The sequence below is a fragment of the Ciona intestinalis genome, chromosome 14, assembly GCF_000224145.3.
Source record: "Ciona intestinalis chromosome 14, KH, whole genome shotgun sequence".
NCBI classification, from domain to species: Eukaryota; Metazoa; Chordata; class Ascidiacea; order Phlebobranchia; family Cionidae; genus Ciona; species Ciona intestinalis.
The window spans coordinates 2,642,555-2,664,055 of NC_020179.2; the positions used below are offsets into that span (position 1 = coordinate 2,642,555).

At 33.8% G+C, this 21,501-nt stretch overlaps 2 protein-coding genes across 6 annotated transcripts in view; both read left to right on the forward strand.

The window, feature by feature from the left end:
* LOC100185608 (rho GTPase-activating protein 12) overlaps positions 1-21,418 on the forward strand; it is a 24,820-nt gene extending 3,402 nt beyond the window's left edge. The window contains exons 5-24 of one of the 5 annotated variants that reach the window (XM_002122466.5): positions 241-330; positions 1,327-1,408; positions 2,498-2,634; positions 3,078-3,209; positions 3,608-3,711; positions 3,947-4,349; positions 4,904-4,987; positions 5,216-5,611; positions 6,105-6,158; positions 6,809-6,865; positions 7,676-7,816; positions 8,213-8,314; positions 9,048-9,146; positions 16,624-16,741; positions 17,122-17,235; positions 18,120-18,218; positions 18,620-18,697; positions 19,269-19,403; positions 20,094-20,199; positions 20,553-21,418. In XM_002122466.5, coding sequence (XP_002122502.2) covers positions 241-330; positions 1,327-1,408; positions 2,498-2,634; positions 3,078-3,209; positions 3,608-3,711; positions 3,947-4,349; positions 4,904-4,987; positions 5,216-5,611; positions 6,105-6,158; positions 6,809-6,865; positions 7,676-7,816; positions 8,213-8,314; positions 9,048-9,146; positions 16,624-16,741; positions 17,122-17,235; positions 18,120-18,218; positions 18,620-18,697; positions 19,269-19,403; positions 20,094-20,199; positions 20,553-20,754 — 2,733 coding nt within the window. In that variant the 3' untranslated portion in view covers positions 20,755-21,418. The remainder of the gene's footprint in view (positions 1-240; positions 331-1,326; positions 1,409-2,497; positions 2,635-3,077; positions 3,210-3,607; positions 3,712-3,946; positions 4,350-4,903; positions 4,988-5,215; positions 5,612-6,104; positions 6,159-6,808; positions 6,866-7,675; positions 7,817-8,212; positions 8,315-9,047; positions 9,147-16,623; positions 16,742-17,121; positions 17,236-18,119; positions 18,219-18,619; positions 18,698-19,268; positions 19,404-20,093; positions 20,200-20,552) is intronic. The other 4 variants (XM_018814876.2, XM_026837491.1, XM_026837490.1 and 1 more) reach the window with 4 other exon arrangements.
* Positions 11,991-14,397, forward strand: LOC100180089. The gene has a single exon (XM_002127798.4). It carries the CDS (start codon positions 12,123-12,125, stop codon positions 13,815-13,817), a length of 1,695 nt encoding a protein of 564 aa, XP_002127834.3. The 5' UTR covers positions 11,991-12,122; the 3' UTR covers positions 13,818-14,397.
* Positions 21,419-21,501: the final 83 nt, after the last annotated feature.

Sequence of the window (21,501 nt, forward strand, 5' to 3'; positions counted from 1 at the left end):
AAGCGAAAAGCAGAAAAGGTGAGAAAAAGGGATATTAACGTGATAAGGGCACTGTAAGGAAGAGACGGTGGAAGGGCAAAAACGCACAACGGCAGTCACGTGAAAAATCGGAAACAGAAATTTTTTTTTTTTTTTTTTTTTTATATCAGGTTGTTGTTTTTTTATACCAGATGAGCCAGTGATATATTGTTTATACTATGCCTGGTAGCAGAGGTAACAGAATGTTTTTTTTATTCATAGGATTTAAATAAATTGACCTCATCATCAAAGAAAGTTGAACCCCTTGCCCCAGATGCTCAATATGAAGAGCCTGAGTATGAAAACTTAGAGGTAACAACTCAAGCCATTTAACTATGAAATACAACATAAACATTGTACGATTTCTTTATGCAACATGCGCAAACTGGTCTAAATCCCAGGTTCCAAAGCAACCACACTACGGGACTAGGGATGCACATTACAGAATTTCGAATCTATGATATTCGAATCCTTTTGTATTCGAATCTAATTAAGGGATTCGGTATTCTGTTTAATGACGTCATCACACGTCATCTCATACACTATATTAACAATTTTTGAAATTTAATAATTAAAAAAAAATATTTTTGTGTTTGTGGGACTTTTGAGAGTAAACGTTTTACAACGTCTTTTCATAGCCTGCTATACGTTTCATGACGCAAAAACTACCCAATAGTACAATTTTTGATAATTTTACAGCTCATGATCCAACAAGGCTGCTATGAAAGAGTCAATAAACTGACTTATGTGGGTAAAATTATTTTTTCCTATAAATACAAAAAGATTCGAAATTCTAGATTCGGAATTCTAGATTCGAAATAAAGTATTCTAGGATATCCTAGAATACCTAATTATTCTGTAATGTGCATCCCTATACGGGACCTTATCCATGTACAATAAAATAGGCATGTAGAATGTTGGGTGAATGAACCAACTCTGGCTTAAATTTCAGGTTCCATAGCATGCCATTTGTAGGATCTCACCCATATTGAATAGAATGTGCATTTATATAACCTTGAGGTATTGTTACATCTTTAGCCTTTATCCCAAGCTTCATAGCGTGCCATGCCATGGAAGGACCTTACCCATATAAAGTGTATCAATGTACATATACAGTTTTGTAGTAATGGCCAACCCCGGCCAAAATCCAAGTTCCCATTGTCACATACTCGAGTTGCGCGTCTCTCAATTCATCCCCATACAAAATGCCATGTTGTGTTTCAACAAGCTTTCAACCCCACTCAAATTATAAAACAGAATAAAATGTAATCGTGGACAACACCATGTATATTCTTTGTCTTATTTTAGAATATCATTCCTTCTAAAGCGAAAGAAAATGTTCCTGAACCAGCACCCCGTCGTAAATCACTTGAAAACATCGTTAAATCAGGTAATGTGGAATAACTTTCATATTTATTTACTTTTGTTTACATATAGTAGGGACGGGGAAGCTGGGACACCTTCAGCTCATAATATTTAAAAATCCTGATCGTGTTTTAAACAATTAACAATGGTCTATGGGAGTTGTAAGGTCACGGTTTTATAATTCTTTGAGGGTTCTTGTTGTGTTTACTACCATATAGAACGAAAAACTAGAATGAAAAGTTGTCCCATCTTCCCCCATCCTGGTAAACATTATTGTTTTTTTATCTTCAAAATTACAATAACAAAGGCCATATTTAATTCATATATCGAGGAAATTAGATACAACAGCAAAATGACATATATTATAACACGCCAGGGATAAAAAATTAAAGCAATATTGTTGTTAACGTTAAAATTTGATAAAAATTAAAACTAGCCATAGCTGCTTAAATAATTGCATAATGAATAAAGTGGAAAAAATGGATATTTTATTTTGATTGGCTGAACCTTCTGTCAATTTTGTGTGGCATCTAGTTTCATTTTGTCTTGTTTAAACTGTAGGTGGCAAATTAAACACTATGTGTTGTTGATAATCGTTGCTATAACAATATACTTAGGATCCTAGCTGTATATCCTTTACTATTAGCAATATATAACTAGTGTAGAAGTTCTATAGCCTATATATTACTAGTGGCTGTGAAAGGAGATCAGTAATATGGAGGTGTTTATAAATGGCTTGTTGCTAACGGTTTTAAAAGTTGGAAACCAAGCGCTTTTATTGACTTTTTTTTAAAACTGTTTTTATTTAAAAAAATTGTTGTCTGTTCTATAAGTGATTTTATTGGGTTTTCTTTTAAAAACTGTCTGAATTTTTTTGTACTTTCAATAAGTGATTTTGTTCAGTTTTTGTTAAAAAACTGTTTTTATTTTTTAATATTTTTTTTACTTTCTATAAGCGTTTTTATGGAGTTTTCCTTTAAAAACTGTACTTATACATTTTTTGAATTGCTTGTCATAATTCCCAACAGGTTTTATAAGTAAGAAAGTTTGAACAGTTGTTTCTAATGCAAATATATAGTTTAAGTCTTTACCATGTCATGTACATCGGATACAGAAAGCAGCACACCAAGCTCACCAGACAATCCACGCCGCAGTTTTGATAAAGCAAAGCATGCAAACGTACAAGGAGAGGACGTCATTAAACCTGTTATACCTCAACACAACTCGCCCAGGACAGTCACCACTGTAGAGGTGAATAATAAATATTGTCTTTTTTTTGTAGACCAGGGTTTTTGAAACTATATTGCATGAAAAGTCTCAGCTTTCAAAGTGTGTATATTTCAATATTTAACTATTTAGGGAAAAGTTAAGCATGTTCTGTGAAAGAGTTTATAAAAGTTGTGTATCCAACTTGGTTTAATCTAAAATAGGTTACCTGACTTTTGTTTGGATTTACCAGGTTATGGATTCTATTTTTAATAAGAGACTGAAAGTGACATTTTGTGCAAAATATTTGGCCTATTTTTTATAGACTAGTAGACTATTCTTGGACTTTTGTCTGTAAAATGTTTTTGAGTTTTCCTGACTGTTATTTTTTGTGAGAAAGCTGTCAAAATTCATGAGCACCATTATAATGGCCGAATTCATAGAACTCTTCACAGTTTTAACATCAGAATTTTGATTATTGTTAACAGGTCCTCGATGATGGGTGGGAACTTCAGCTTGATAATTCCACAGGGAATAAATATTATTACAACACCAATTCTGGTGAAATGAGAGTGAAGCCCCCACGCAAACAAAGAGTCACTGACGATAAAATGAAAACGGTTTGTATTCCTAATGTGTAAAACTGAACATTATCTCTTAACTGGTATCTTTATTCTAAAGACTGTTGTAATTGAGCACCTTGGCTTTGTTAGCCAAATTACACTTGTCTTATTGTTGTTCATATCTAAAGCCATACCAGATTGATCAATTATCCGTCTATGATGCCTTTATATGTTCACAAATCTTTTTTTCAAATGTTGTTTTTTTTGATAGGCATGAAATTTTTAAATATCCAGAAAGTTGTTTTTTTAATTTTTTTTTTTTCAGTTTTATTCGTTCGCAAAAAAAGGTATTGGTTGTAAATCTGTTTTTTCTTTATTAAACTGTTTTTTTTTATATTTCAAATTCTGCTCCTTTGTTATGATTTATTCATTCACATAAAGATGTAATATAACAGCCACAGAGAGGCGATAGAGTTCACAGTCCACCTGCTGTACCCGATGTTTCAAAGAAACCTTCGTTTGAACCAAGTCGGTTGTCACCGGAGATTGTGGAAGATTTGTAAGTTGTTGTTGTTGTGTATTTCATTCATATTAGGTATAAATTGAGAATGTAAGCCCTTTGTAGTGTGTATTTTATTTTAGTAAGTTATAATATGAATAAAATGGTTTTAATATAAATGAAATGCACACAAAAACAACTCATATTTTTAACTTTTACTAAGTTTTATTTCGAATAAAATACACAACAATTTATATTTTTAATTTTTACCAAGTTGTAATTTTTCTCTTTAAAGTTCAATACTGCAACGAAGAAAGACATCACCAGCGAGGTACAAGAACACTCCTCGATCTCCTCTCGTTCCTCGCAACCAGGAGTCCCAATCTCCGGAACCAAATGATCCTTGGACCATCAGCCCAAAGAACACTCCCAGTGTACAGAGGAACAACAGCAACAACAGTGGCTACTTTTCCTTCATGAGCAGATTATCCCCGGACACATCCGAGAAGAAGAAGAAACACAAAAAAGCGAGCAGTGATGCGGGAAGAGCAACTAGCTCTCCCAATTTTGAGAAGACCAAATCGAGGTCTTCGTCTTTTGGAAGCGGGGAGCTGTTAAGACCAGAGATGCAAGGATGGATTAAAGAGAGAAGTCCGGAGGGGGAGGTTGTGTACGTGAATGAGTTTAATGGAGATAGGGTAAGTTGGTTTTTTTGTGTGGGATGTTTTGAGGATAATCCCAATGCTATTGACCTATATGCATTGCTAATAGGTTGGGGTAAGACGGTCTTTTGGGGGTAAGATGGTTAAAGAAGATAGGGTAAGATGGAATTTTTGTCTGGGATGGTTTTAGATGGTCTTTTGGGGGTAAGATGGTCTTTTGGGGGTAAGATGGTTAAAGAAGATAGGGTAAGATGGATTATATGAGTGGGAATTATAATAAACCTGCAATTACAAACTAATGATATTTTGATGCCATATCGCAAAGCTACCAGCGGACGATTCTATCATAAAATAGTGATATGCTATGTTATGTTTGTGTAAATACTTCAGCACATGGACACCATGTTATTAACTCTTTAACTGATGCAATATCACCTGTTTACCAGTTACTATGTGTACCCAGACTATTTACATAGCTATAATAACATATTCCAGGGCATACATGCATACCTTGCATACCCACGTTAGGTGCCTATGCATCTACATTACATACCTTGAAATAAATGGTTAAATCAACTTATAATCTACAGTGGCATGAAATGACAGATGAAGACTCTGGTAAACCATATTATTTCAATGAATACACAAGACAGACTGTATGGGAGCTACCGCAGGTTTGTTGAGTTCCTTTGTAGCAGTAAACACCAAACTTGTTCACAGAGACCTGAGTATTAGTATGTCTGTGCCTTGATATAGGAGTAACCACTAATAGCAATATAACACACTCTAACTTAACCTAAAGGCCTTGTAAGAATGACGATAAATTTTTTTTGACCATGTTTATATAAACCTGCGAAAATAAACCAACATGCATGAATTCCACTCTGCTTCCCGCTAATTAGTTGCATGGGGAGGGTGAAACAGAGTTGGAAGAGCCCTACGAAGAGGAGAGGGAGAAGGAACAGCGGAAAGTTGGCTTATCCAAAGCTTATTCCGACCGAGGACGCTCAATGTTCAAAGTAAAGTCACTAGAACGAGAAAAAATCTATCTAACCCAAGAAGAAAGGCCGAAACATTTCTCGTTACCCCATAACACTTCACCCCCTGCCGATTCTAACCCCTCTGACCCTTTGGGTCATCTACCTGACCCCCAAAGTCACTCTGCTGACCCACCCAGCGTACCTTCACCAAGTTTAAAGCCAAGATTTGCACGCAAAGTAAAACGTGTGATGCAAGCCCGGTCCATGATCATACTTGATGACAATCGATCATTCTCACCAATTGATGAATTCCACCAGGTAGTGACAACACACTCATTATTAACACTCAAATTTACACACCCCTAATCTTAACACCTTATAATCCAAGGCTATATTCATTATAATTATTATTATGACTAAATTAATGAAACCAAGCATTTTTTAAAGAGCTGTGTCAAATATCCATACAATGTGACAAACATTCTATTTTTAGAGTGTTTTTTGTTGTTTTGTATGTAAAGGTCTATATACCTTTACAAAACACCTATAAATCACTCAAAAAGTCTTAAATAAAGTCATAGGCCTATGTTTCTTAAAATTTTAGTAAAACCCGGGGTGCCATTATAATGCAGTTACACTCATAGTTATCAAACATAGTAAACTTCATTGATTGTGAAGTAACCCTTGGCCCCAATGTTACACCAATGAATACAGCCTTGCCTAACCCTAAACTCAATGCATGTAATGATAGTTGATTAAAGTAATTTGAAATGGCACGTAACGCATGATGGTTTACCGCATGTTCTTCCAGCAAGAAACTGCACTTAAAACTTCGCAATCTGAATACGACCTGCCTGAGATAGGGGTGAGTCTAAATTTAAATATACTTATATGTTTAAAATTGGTGCAAAATGTAATCAACTGGCACAGCATGATCCTAATTAATATTTTGTTTTAAACATTTTTTTGTAGTTGAGGAAATCTTGTGTGTATGCTAATTTTTTATTGGTATTAGAGTACAACTAAACTTAATAACTAAAATCACATGTATATATATATATATATATATATGTGTCAGTGTGTGACTTCTGCAATAACTCTTCATAGGGTATGGTGTCCTTTTATTTCAATAACCATGTTTAGGTCTTAATTCTGTTATCCATATTCTTTAGCTCTTTTTTTCCTGGTGGTATTTTACGTAGATGATTAAAGTAGAATTGCTCTCCTTTGTTCTTCCTTATAAATCTTCTCATTGTATTCTATATGAGTGAAGTCCTATGGTGTTATATGCGATGGAACATGACTAGAGTAGGTTCATCACCCCAGATTTAGGCAAAGTTGACTCATTACTCCCTATGTCTTTTTAAAATGCCTATAGAAAGAGGTCACAAACTCTGTAGGCAGCACTGCCAATAATAAAAAAATAACTATTTAAATAAACCCAAAGTTATATATAATGGGGGTAATGGACCAATTCTTGTGTATAGACAGTTTCTAATTTTAAATCTTCACCAGCAGGGGAAGTCCCGACTGCGAGACATGGAGCATTCCTCAGTTCCCCCACCACACCCTGTATGTTTAATAACGTATTAGTTTAAGTAAACATTACATTAAAAATATTTACTTGGCTATTACTAGTTTTGTAAAACAGCTTTTCTGGCATTTATTAGAGCTTATTGTGATGAAAACAACCTGTATAGCAGATCAAAACTTAATTACATAAATAAATGCCAGAAGATCTGTTTTTGAAAACGAGTGTAATATGTCTGGTAGCAATGATATGTACATATATATATATAATAAATAATTTTCTGACAGTTTTTCGTATAGTTTTGAGATTAAAATCCATTTTAAGATTATATATATATATATACTGAGTTGACTAGACAATGTGTGAATTAATTCATTTTCTGTAAGTTGCATAATGCTTAATTAATGCATGTATTTGTTTATTCAGTATATTTGCAAAACAATAATCAGTTTAAGTTGAAGTTACATAAAAACCATTTGCTATACTTGGATATTGTGTAAACTAATTCATGTATAGTAGGTTGGGGTAAGATGGTCTATGTTTTCATTCACTTTTATCATCCTATTTGGTGATAAACAATGATCATTTACAGAATTATATAATCAGTAATTAAACATCATTGTTAATTGTTAAGTTTTGAAATATTGGATATTGTTTGTTAACTACATCCATCTTACCCCACAGTACTATAAAGTTTTCACTTTCATATTGCTTAATTAGTGCATGCAAGCTGGTTCGTACAGTGCTGTACATATGCAAAGAAGTGTGCCCATTTTATTCGCTAGTAATAAAGTTAATAAAGAGATTTTTTAAAAGTTGTCAAAAATCAAAAATACAGTTGTAAATTTTAGGTGATCGAACGGCAAGGCAGATTATACTGGACCAAACTGGTTGAAGCCGGTAAAAAGCAGAGGAAAAACTGGTTACAGCAGTGGGTTGTGTTGCTGGCAAATAACCTGTTGTTCTATAAAGATCAGAAGCAAGCCGTAATGGTATGTGCATAAGACTATCTTCAAACTATCTTAGTATAATGTTGTATTTATATGCTTAATTATTTTAGGGTAGAATATCTGTCTCTACTTGTTTTGTAAATTTGAAAGAGATGTTTGTTTGCAGTTTTTTGTTTTATGATCTTAAATGACCAACCAACGTTTCTTTTTGCAAGATATGATTTATTATGTGTCTTTTACATTTATAATACACTTAGCGATTATGGTAGCAAAGATTTAGAAAAACAGTTTTAGGGACACACTTAAATTGTAGAGGAAGTGCATTACTGTAATACACAAGAAATTAAATACAAAAAATATATATGGAAAATTAAACCGAAAAAGAAAGATATGTTCAAAAGATACAGCAATGTTAATCAATGTATGAATTATTTTTAGACAAAATCAACACCTCATGGTCGGCCTGACAGTAGTTGTGACTTGCGTGGAGCTGTGGTGGACTGGGCACGAGACAAATCAAGCAAAAAGAATGTTCTTGAGGTAATATATGTACATTGTATGATATCCACAATCTTGTATTATGTCTTATGTTATAGTAGGGTGGTATGGGACACCTTTTCATTCTATTTTCTCGTCCTATGTAGTAGTATACAAAAACATTCAAAGAATTATAAAACCATATCCTTATGGCTTTCATGGATCGTTGTTAATTTTTTAAAACACGATCAGGATATTGGGATACTATGTGCTAAAAGTGTCCCATCTTCCCCACCCTACTGTATATCTAGTTATTGCTTGTTGTTTATATCATTATTTTATGGAAAAAATGGCTAGAAAAAATGTGTGTAGTTATAATGCTTATAGTAACCAGTCTTATTGTATATTAACAGTGTGAACACGTATGTTTTTATTTAATATGTTGAGTCTTTTTGTTATTAAGTGTCCTTCCAATTGTTATTTGTAATTAAATCAATCAATCAAATTATGTAAATATATTAATAAAGAAAAAAATAAATATATCAATTTATCAATAAATAAAAAAATGAAAATATTTATAGTACTTTTAACATAAAAATATATCAATGAATAAAAAATAATTTAAAAAGATTTAAGTACTTTCAACAAATCATACTTTAAACATGGGGTAGAACTTACACCCAACACCCTGTAGTTCAAAACCATGGGGTGGAATTTTTAACACACATGTTGTTATCATACAATGTATGACTTTATGTAGTCCAAGCTGTTTCCAATTGTTATGTTTTCCCTTCAGCTTAAAACAGTGCGTGGATTGTCATTGTTGCTTCAACATGAGGACATAACAACTATACAAAAGTGGTTGACTGCCATTAAAGTGACGATACAGCGCGCTGTAAGTTATCATGTCTTTACAATGTTACCTATATACATTATACGGTAGGGTGGGGAATACGGGACACCTTTAGCACATAATATCCAAATACCCTGATCGTGTTTTAAACAATTAACAACGGTTAATGGTAGTCGTGAGTATACGGTTTTATAATTTATTAAATGTTTTTTGTTTACTACCAAATTGGACGAGAAAATAGAATGAAAAGGTGTTCCATCTCCCCCACCCTACTATATGTATCTTAATCCTATCAATGTATCTTGCTATCTTATATATGGTACGTATACTGTCAGAATCATAGGCGCCCATTCTGGGGTGGCAGAGCAGGCAGTTTAATGATGGCTTTTCTGTCCTGCATTAATCAGTAAATATTAAAACCAATAAGTAAGATTTTTCATAAGAATGCACGTAAAAATATCCCTGCCTCGCTGGAAATAAAAATGCTGTCTATGACTACAGTGCATACTATATCTATATCCAGTGACACAGCCAGAAAAAAGGGGGGTTTAATCAAAAAATTTTCAAAAACTTGTTTTTTATTTTTTTTTAAATTTTTTTTTAATTGTTTTCTATTTTGGTTTAAAAGGGTGGGTCGAGACCCCCTAACCCCCCTTGCTGCGCCACTGTCTATATCTATAATTTTTGTGATAAAATTGTATTTCACGAAAGTAAAATATGTAGTTTGGCAACAGTTAAAGATAATTATTATAAATTTTAACCCATTGCAGGCAATAGGTTGATAAACATCCAGGTATGACTGCTATCTATTCAGTTTATAGTTTTGTTAATTCAGTTGTTTTGGTTTTAGTTTTGCATTTTGTTTGTACTTCCTATTCCCTTTATGAAACCCTTCTATTTTATAAGGGTGAGGTCCTTTTTGAGGTCTAGGGATTTAGGCCAGATTCGCCTGTTACCTCAACACCCAGTTGTTTTTTTTTAATAAGTGCTAAAGTTCGATGTGACAGGTTTTAAAATGTGTTATTTGTTTTGTATGGTTTCTTGGTGACCTTTCAAATAGAGTTAATCATTTTATAACGCATTGAATATCTATCTTAGCTGCTATCGTTATGACACATAATGTTGGTGAATCATGTATGCTTAGTGTTATACAGATTTCTAATTCAATTTTGACAGCAATGGTTCTATACAAGGACTCTCAGTTATAGGTTGTGGTTTTTTCAAGTACAATGCTCTGTATATAGCTAGGATATGTAGTTCTATACTTTAAGCTGAAGTTCTTTATGTAAGGCTTTGTCTGCATTGTATATTAGATATAGAAGTCTTTCTATACTTTTGCAGTTCTGAATGTATTTCTCAGGGTTCAAAGTCCTTTATTATCTGTCAGTTTATTTAAATGTTTTCCCATTTTTTCCCCAGAAACAAGTTTAATATTGTGTAAAATTGTGTTCCCACTGATTTATCGAGAGAAAGAGTATCTATTTTTGTACTTCCTTTTATGACAACAGTGTTTCGTCCATTACTAGTTGATCTGTGTGGCTTGGAGTGCATTGCACTGTGCGTATATGCGTGTATAGTTAACGTGCTATACTTACTTCCGTGTGTTACGCACTCTGTGCACATCCAATACAGGAAACTACAGATGCGCGCTCACTTATGTCTGTGAATCAGCCAGGTGCAGATACAGTAACTCATTTTATTACTTAGCTTTGTTAGTATAAGATCACTGTGCATAGCATGTAATATTTCAAGACGGCTAAAAAAAATGTTTTTAAAAAGATCTTCTTCTGCAGCCAAGAATGGCAAACACAGCATGAGTAAAGAGGTAAGGTCTCAAGACAGTTGATTTATTTTGTTGAGTTTTGTTTTAGTTTGGTTTATTGTGCCTGTGTTCTAATTCCATGTACACCATTGGCTAGTACACCATTTGCTACAGGCATTTTTGTTTGTTATTTTAAAAATGTATAATTATCTAGACTTTGTTTGTGTATTGCCGTAGGGTATTATATAAATGTTTCTATTTGTATCTTAATAGCATTTGTTTTATTACGTGTATTCTTTTCAAGTACTTTGGTCTTTTCCATTAAAACCTATATTTGTGTTGGTCTCTAATCTCTATAGACTTCCTGTTTCCAGTCGAGTACTTTGGTCTTTTCCATTGAAACCTGTATTTGTGTCTCTCTCTATAGACTTATTGTTTCCAGTTTTTAAAAAAAAGGGAAAAATTAAAAGGGGGGGGGGGGGTTTTGGGGCCCTTGAAGAAGCTATGATAATTTGAACGTAGGAGCTACATTAGTCAGTATGCATGCAACAAATTTCTCCAAAATAGAACTAACATGACCTTAAAATAATAGCACTGTAGCAGCTGTGGTTTATGTATACCAAATAAAATTGTACAGTTTTCTGGCATATTTTGCTTCACATACATATAACTTGTACAATTGTTTAAATGGGGTAAAACAAAACCGTCATTGATAACCAGTAAAGTGACTTGTGTATACATAATGCTGTCTAACTTGTTTAACCTGTTTGGGGTAAAAAAAGTTTTTGTATTACTAGAAATGTTTTAATCATTCATTGAAAACGTGATTCATTTTCACTATAAATCTATGGGTGTAACGTAGCATGGCATTTTTTATAAATAACTTGTTATCTGTATTGGACATACCACATGGTAAAGAATTGCCACATAATGCCCTTAGGGTACGTATAGATATTTCGTAAACTTAACTACTACAGTACACATTGTATTTTAAGGTTAAAAAGTAAAATTGGGTGGAACTCAATGTAACTTGTAATTTTATTGTCTTGTTGTTATTTATTACTCAGGGTTTTGTTGGGTGTTTATTTTCTTCCCTACCAATAAACTGGTCTGTCAGCTTTTCCTCAAATCAAATAAAGCCTGAGGGCTCTTTCTTAATTTTGAGATTGTCTTACTACTGAGAAGTCAGTCACATTAGATTTGTAGTAGTTTAAGATGTATCTAGCTTCTGTGTAAAAGATGGTTTTAGTTGTGAGATGGTTTTAAATAAAGGCTGGGTTACATCTTTGGGTAAATTCATTCAGAGAATGAAAAGGAATTTGCAATCGACTAAACACCAAATGATGAAAGTAGACTGGAGAAGTATTATTTTCTTTGTAATGGTGTTTCTACTGCTGAGGTATATGATGATCAAAAGGCAAGAAAACAGTGTTGACGTGTTTGATGCATACCAAGACTATGCACCTGCAATTGCAAGGTCTAACAAATTAACTGCAAAGCAAAAAGTTGCATCAGTTGTCCAGCAGGGTAGCAGCCAACATGAAGAGATAAAATATGGGCAGGCTAAAACGGAAGCAGCTCCAACTGTAGTGAAAGTACCAACAACTAAAGCTGTTTTAGATTCAAAATACGACAAGTATAAACACTTTAAATGTAACCTGAAGCCTCCAGTAAAAAGGAAACACGTTGAACCATTAATTAAACTCGACAAAACCAAATTCTTGTTTCCCTTGTTGGTGAATGGTCCAAACAACCAAATTCTTGGTCTTAGAGATTCAATTTACTTGGCTATAAAGTTAAACAGGACTCTTATCATACCATACTTTATAAAACACAAGACTGACAGCTCTGGTGCCTTTGATCAGGTCCCAGCAGAGGCGAGAATGGATGTAGATGAGTTGAAAGTCCTCATTCCTACAGTTCCACATGCTCAACTGCAACAAGTATGCAGGAATAAAGTGGATTCTGTATTTCTGTCAGAAGTATCGAAAAACATGCACGCAGCGCTGCCTTATGAAAGAATTTCCAAGCTAGCAGGTCTTAATGTTGATAAACCAAAGGATTCAAGCCCAGGAGTTGAAATGCTGCCTCGGAATGAACATGATTTAATCATAAAACTCAATGATATCAATGTACCGAAGTTACGAAACATGTACAAGTCAAATGGCAGGTGCGCTGTGTACGTTCATCCTTTTAGAACCGTAGGAGCTCATGAGTCCTCTCCAAAGATGAGGGAAGCCAAAATAATTCTGGAGGATTATGAGAAAAACAACATCCGGACACAGTATGATCAAAAAGATGAGGAGCTTGTGTATTCGCTTGGATTCATGAGCACAGGCCACCCTCAGTTTGTTAAACAGATTGCTGACGAGTTTCGTAATAAAGTCATGCATGATGCGTCTGTTCTTGCAGTCCATTACAGATTTGATCCAAATGACTGGATGATAAGATGTGCTAAACCATCTGGCAATACTGTTGAAATTAACAAGATGTGCCAGCAACTTGACAAAATCAAACCAATTGATATTGCCAATGGACTTTTTGCTTATATAAATGGTTTAAGCAGAGGTAAGACTGTTCAGGTGCAAGCTATTTATTTTGCTGCGCCATTGACACTTTCGAACTTAATATCTGAAGTTAGAGTTTTGTTTGATAAGAATGTTGCAAAGAATTATGGCACTAAGATACCGATATTCACATATGTGGACTTGGAGAAATTCCTGGGGAAATACATCAACTGTCAGCATGTTGGGAACAATTTTGAGGACGTTTTGTCACTCGTGGAGATGGAAATTTGTTTAAAGTCAATTTCTTTTATTTCATCACAATCCTCTTCATGGTCTAATATTGTGATGCGACATAGAGTTGCAAACAAAGTTATGAAACATGATTCACATACACTTATGGTCGTATGGGAAGCTTATTTAGAGAGAACAAAAGGAAATAGTTAACTGTGCTATTTTGAGGTGTATGACTTTCATTATTTAAAACAAATTGTTGATACTTGTTAAATTAAGATTTATTTGGTATTTTTGATATTGGTATTATACAAACATGATTTATGAAATTCCAAAACTGCCCTAAACCCAAGGTCTCTGGTTTTCGTTGTCATAGGACCTCTGCATATGAAACAGAATACCTTTAAAGAAAATATTGTTTAATTAATTTAATTTGTACCTCGTCCTAAGAGCTGATGTTCAAATTCAAACAAAGGACTTATTATATTAGTTGTGTGTTATTAGGTTTAGGTTGTATTGTTATTTGTTAATGTTATTAAATTCTCTATTGTTTAGCAGCCATTATATTAATATCCTGCTCAATGTATTTATATGTGTCTCATATCCAATGACTCTATTTAATTGGTTACAGTTAAAACATAAACAATTGTTCAATGTTTTTGTGTTTACCATAAATTGTGCTCACAGAAATCAACATAACATTTATTACATTCAAAACAGAGAATTGTGTTTCTTTATTTCCTGCATGCCCTCAGTTGTATTAGTTTTTGTTCACACTTTATTTATATTTTAGTCCACATGTAATATAGTAGGCTTCAAAATCAGGTTGATATGTCATTGCTTTACTTTCAACTTATGATTTAAACTGCCCTCATACCAAATGCCAAGGTGAGTCAAACTTGCTTATTATAGTCAACCTAGTGTTGTATGGTTGCCACATTTGAATCTTACAGATGCCATGGTCATTGCTCTATAAACCGGTAGTGTTCTACTAAACATAATTCTCAATTTTGCCAACCTATAGTAGATAGGTAATGTAAAATAAAGATATTTTATAACTTTGTTTTAAAATTGATTCAATATTTATATTATAGTTTCACAACTCAGTGTATGTTTGGTTTTGTAGCAGTTATCTAAAATAACATTTGATATATTTTGCGGTTATTTCATATTCTTATTACGCCATAGTAAAATGAGTATGGTATACTTTTAAATTTAATCCCTTCCAAAGGAAATACTATATATATTCCCTAATTTTGATTGTTTCTCTGAATGCTATATTGGTTATTGGCAATACCTTGGATTATTTTGTTCAAAATTTATATGTGTCAGAAAAAAATATTTTCGCTGAGTGATATTGAAGTTTCCTAAACAGAACCGAAACTTATTGATGTAGTTATTTAATATTAGGCAGAACCAAAATAACGTGTTTTGTATCTTAACTTGTAAAGGTCAATTGATCAACAGATTACTTGAATTGAAGTAATTTTCACTTCATATGACTACTTTGTTTGATCAATGTTGAATAACAAACTGTTTTTTCTTCTCTACTACCGGTGCTGAGCTGTTATTGGTCTTTGTGCTTCATTTAATGACTTCCTGTATGTGGTTTGCCTGCATACAGACACACTGTTGTGTGGAGAGTTTTGTATTAAATTTTCGCAACATGATGCAGTGTAGATACGACAATGCTTAAGAAACCATACAAGGTATATCAGCCAGGCTTTTCAAAGATTCCCAAGTCAGCAGACGGTAAACAAGACACTGAGAATGACTCATCAATTCTTTCTGTGCAGAGAAAGCTCCCAATAGTTGAAAACCGTCGGCGTTCACGAGAAAATTGGAAAATTTGTCAGCAGAGCCGACAAAAGTATGAGTTAAACATTTCTTCAGAGGGACTTGAACTTGGCACCCCTGGGTATTACAGAACACGAGGGGACAGCGTTTGCAGCCCTTTGCATTCACTTTCAATCACCGAACCCAACAATAAACCAAAGCCTGTTGATATCATCAGTAAATTAGACGCATCTCCAAAACAGGGCAGTGGTCTTGATGAATCTGAAGATGTTAAAGGATTACCAGTTTTATCAATCTTAGATGAAGAAGACAGAAAATCTATGTTGTTAGATTTAGTAATCAAGGAAGAAAACGAAGATCCATGTCTGCCTGTCCTAGACTCCTTACCAGATTTTCAAAAAGACTTTTCCCACTTTGGAGTTGAAAATCATGTTATAACTCGTCCAAATCGTGTTCTTGAAGCAGCCAATTCAACACCCACTACACCTGTGCATTTAAGAAACAGATCTTCACTGCCATACAAACCTAAGACATTGACTTTACCCCCTAGAGCAAGCCTGGCTGACTTTGAGCAGAAAACTTCCAGTTCAAAGTTCAAATTTCGAAAAAGTTTGTTTCGAAAGTCAAAAAAGCTAAACGTATTTTCAAGGGTATGAGTTTAATTTTTTTAAAAATGTAGGGACAGCAGAGACAGATTGAACTTAATGGTTGTAATTTTAACTGATTAATGCAGTGTGGGTAGTCGTGCCCACCTGCCACCCCAGGTTTGGTGCCCATGAATTTAAGTTTTAAATGTTCTTGTGTCTCAGAAAGGCTCTGGTTGAATTTTTTGTTGTTGGAAAGTATCAAGTTGCAGAATATGAGTGTTATCTTTAAAAGTTGTGACAAGTTTTATTAGCTTTTACTTTGCTTTTACTTTATTTTGTTTTGCACAAAGTTTTATGTTTATTGTGAAACTTTCGGATGGTTATATATTTCATGGGGCAAGTTTCTCTATGGCTAAAGGGATTTTATTACATGACAAGTACTTAGTGTTAGGTCACAAATATTTATTTTATTATTAATATTTTATCACAATTATTTAATTACTTCCACAAAAAATTTATTATTAGGCCGACAAAACCACAAGTACTTGTTGTTACATCACGGGAAGGGGGGGGGGTTTTATTTTATCAGTATACTATTACATCACAAGTACTTATTGTTACATCCCAATCTACAGAACCAGGTTGAACCACTGGAACACGAATATTTATCGCAGAGGAACAGCAGAGATCGAGATGAAGATGATGAAGATGATCATAAGAAGAAGAAAGATAAGAAGAAGAAATCGAAAGCTCGTGAGTATCTATGTATAATGTATTACCTTATTATGCATCAATTACCATTAAAGCCCTTGTTGCCTACCTTTTTAAAGCTACAGGCTTCAAAATCTGATAAGGTCCTTGGTAGCACTCTGTTTGTTTGGTTAATGAGCCAATTCTGGCCTAAATCTCAGGTCCCATTGTGTGTCATGCTGCATGAACCTACCCATGTAGAATAGAAGAATCTCTATTTCAGTGGACATTATGTAAAATATCATTTCAGTTTAGGCATTTTTATTCAAATAAGTTTTATGATACCTAAAAATACTTGACTGGTATTAGCTGGACGTGATGTACATTAAAATGTCATATTATGTTTCATTTCTATACGTTTTTATAATATTTCTACGTTGCAGCCTCGAGACATGGCTCTGATGCGAAAAATTCTGACAAAGTTCGAAGTAAATTGAGAAAGTTCATCAATAGGAGGCCAACCATGGAAAGTTTACAAGAGAGAGGAATTATCAAAGGTAGAATGTCTTTTATATATATGTGTGAGGTCCTACACTGTGTCACATCATGGGACCTTCAGATTTAGGCCTTGTTAAAGCAATTCCCATTAAAGGGGCATACCAACGAAATAGATATGCTCAAACGTAATCTAAAGATATGCTTAAATGTAATGTAAAAAGCGTTCATTATCCAAACCCGAAATGAAATTTTATTTTTCTTTAGTAGTTTAGAAACTAGAAAAGGTCAAAGTTCAGTGTCTTTTTTTCTAATGGGAAATCCCATGCATTGTCAAAACAGATGATTTTTTTACTCCAGCAGGTTTTTTCACACAGCTATTTTAAAAGCTGTGTTTTTTTAGAAAAACTTTGATGATATATTTAGGTCACATTTGGGCATCTCTATTCATATACAAATTTTTATTTTTCGTTTGTATGCCCCTTTAAGTGTTGTCCCAAAGACAGATATGCTGTCAATACTGTCGTAAACCATTTAGGAGACTATTCAAAGTAGGTCTCTAGTTTTATTCCAATTAACTTAGGTAAGCTGTAACACATTTAAGTAATAATTAATATAACATAGTTCACAGTTAATGCAACATAGTTCACGATATATAAAACACAACATACTCCGACCATGCGCTGCTTAGAATGAAAGGTCAGACGAGACGAATTAAAGTCGGATGACGTAGGAAGAAGGCACAGCGATATAGAAATAATATAATAACACCACAAATACTATTAGTATTAAGCATTGAAGACAGTATTCTTTAATTACATAGTAAATTCTTTGATTACACATTACATTGAACACAGTATCCTTTGAGAACACAATGCTCTTTGATGCAAGTGACTAACCACTGAGCCACAGCACCAAACTTACTATATTACTTTACTTTGTATAGAAACTGTCTTTGGTTGCCCTTTGGAAAAATTGTGCGAAAAAGAGCAAACTCATATTCCAAACTTCATTAAGTTATGTGTGGCAGAGGTGGAAAGAAGGGGTAAGTCAACTTGTATTTTCTCACTACTATTGGTTTCAGATTGAAAAACATGCCCCAGGCAAGACAGAATATTTATATAGTAGGATGGGGAGAGACGGGACACCTTTAGCACATTATATCCAAATATCCTGATCGTGTTTTAAACAATTAACACCGATCTATGGGGCTCGTGAGGATACGGTTTTATATTTATTTGAATTTTCCTTGTTTACTACCAAATGTGACGAGAAAATAGAATGATAAAGTGTCCCATCTTTCCCCACCCTACTATACACCTCATATATACTGCTGATAGTACTATGTTTTATACATTTGTGGCATCATAGTTATGTGCATTTCATGAACCAATACCCACTTAACTACTTACAGTATACCTTGTATTTAAATTCATATACTCCCAGGTTTAGAAGTTGATGGGATATACAGAGTAAGTGGAAACCTCTCTCATGTGCAGAAGTTGAGATACATGATCGACAGAGGTAAGATACAAGTACCAGTTATATCTGGAGTAATGCGCCATCTTGCACCTACACTGTAGGTCTCTGGCATGCTTTAGAAACTTACCCATACAAAATAAAAAAGACTTATTAAATAGATTTTTTTCAAAATTGTTTTTGTAATTTATTAATAGTAAATAAGTAAATGTAAACTAATATAAGTCACCATATGAAGTAATAATCATTATAGCGCATGTAACAAATATTCCAAACACAACTTATTGTCATGTAAGAATCAATCATACCAACTAGATTTATGTGCATGGTATAATGACTCAATGAAACATTATGACGTAGTTTCAGTTGCTTCCTACAATATAAATGTGTTTATATTTAAGCCAATGAGTTATGATTGTCTCAACTCTGGCGTCTTAACTTTACTCCAACTTACGCCACTGTCGTCACATTACGTAATACCATTATTTTGTCATAATACTGTTTCCTGTCACATGATTACATAATCCACACACTATGGTTTTTGACACCTAATATGGGGATGTGGAACTTACCTAGTAACCTATTGGCACAACAATACCTCATTGTTACATCACAGATGAGCCAGTGAACCTCAGTGAACCTGAATGGGAAGATATTCATTTGGTGACCGGTGCACTTAAAATGTTCCTAAGAGAACTACCTGAGCCTGTGATCCCGTTTGCTTTTTTCGATAAATTTGTGACAGCCTGCAGTAAGTATTTATGGCTGTTATCTTTACTGACTATCTGCATTATTGTTCATGCTAGAACTATTTCCTAACAATGGCTCAATATAAAATTTTTGTTTGAGAAGGTGTAACAATTTGTTTCTTTATAAACATTTTTGATCCAATGGTTTTCAATAATTAACATATGAGCATGTAATATAACTACCAATTCTCTTGAATGTTTGTATCATTGATCAAAGCATTCAGAAGCTTTGTTATTGTAAACTAAGGCCATAATATACATACTTTCTGCCTCAGCTATATGAGTTAAAAGGAAACATAAGTTTCAATAACTTATCAGTGGGTTTCAAAAATAACAGTATAGTTATGTAAGGTTGTACCCACCCACTGGTGCTAGTTAGTTCCTGGTTATGTGTATTTTTACAACATCACTCAGACTGACGTAGCAGTATAGTAGGTTGGGTAAGATGGACATTGTAACACATAATATATCATATTTCCTAAGGTTTCTAACCAGTGCAAGATGTAAGGTTACAGTTATATAATTCTGTAAATATGCCTTATTTACTGGGACAGTAAAAGGGAACGGATCATATTACCCCAACCTTTCTGTAATTATACTTTGTTTACTGGGACGATAAAAGAGAATGAACCATCCCACTCCAATCTACTATACTTCATGTAGAGCAGTATTTATTAGTTGTTTTTTTACAGAAATGCAGGACCAACCACAAAGACTAAAATCAACCAAAGCATTAGTGCAAGCACTGCCAGCTGTAAACCGTGAAACACTGACGTATCTGATGCAGCACTTTCGCAGGTGAATACATTAATTGTGTATAACACTTAGGTGCATAAATCATTTGTATAAATTTGAATATTAAAATATTTTTCTTGCATAGATGTACGCCTGTACTTTGTATATTAAGAACAAAGTTCTAAGGTAATATTGGTCACATTGTACGTGGATTTTACCAGATTTTTACCCAAATCCCTAAAGTTTATACACTTTTAGTACTGCGTGATTGGACGAAACACCCAAAGGCATACCGGATGGTGTTTTGCCATATGGCAAATGAAACGTCTGTACTTTAAGATAAAAATTGCCAAAAAAATTTTTTGACCTTGTTTACTCTTTACTCAATAGTAATGATGTTTAATCTTTTTTTACAGAGTCGTTGAAAGAAGTTCACAAAACCGAATGCAAATTCAGAATATTGCAATAGTGTTTGGGCCTACACTGCTACTTAAACCACCTGAAGATTCACAATCTAGGCCAGATTCTGGTGGCAGCAGCATGGCTATATATATGGCTTTCCAGAACCAAATAATTGATTATATGCTAAGCGGTTTTGAAAGTATTTTTTTGAAATGATTTGGCTCAGTCAGCCTAATATTAAGTGTTTTGAGATCTAGTCCAAGGTTGAAGAGAAAATAGCTGAAGTTTCACTTTTTATTTTTTATTGTTTTCTTTTTGTTTCGATGCGTTAATGGCTGCTTTATCACATCTTGCCTCAAAACGCATGGTTACTTATTGTTGAGCAATTCAATTTGAAAATTATGGTTACCACATATAAATTGTGGGTAGCAAAAGAACAAACAAAGAAATCTGACTGACTAAATAATGTATTGATTCAATTTCTCTGTTTCTGCTTTTGCAAATCATTTATTAGTTTTTTTGTCTAAACTTGGTCAATGGAATAAATCCTGCATAGCACTTTAATTCTGAATATGTTTTAAAACTGAGCTGTTCTCAAATACGGCTGCTACTGTACCAGTGTGCTTGAGCCCTTATTTGTGCTGTTTTTCACATTTCTGAATTTTGCTTAAGGTTTCAAATTTGAACCAAAGCTCACGCCAGTGAAATTATGACATCATATTTAGGTAGTTTTTCTTTTTTTGCCCTAAAAGTAACAACTATTCTTTTTCTGCCAGTATTAATCGGCAGGTTGCACTTTTCAATGCCTTGATATCCATTGAGCAGACATTTAACCTCTGTTTTGTGTACAGCGAATAAATATAACCCGTTTTTGACCTGACCTTATATCTATTTTGTCAGTCTCCATGTAATAACAGAGCATATTATACAATACCGTGTCTAAACCCGCGTATATGTGCTTAA

What these genes read in the sequence shown, in the direction of transcription:
- LOC100180089 (XM_002127798.4), top strand. Translation starts at nt 12,123, where the DNA reads ATGGTTTTAAATAAAGGCTGGGTTACATCTTTGGGTAAATTCATTCAG.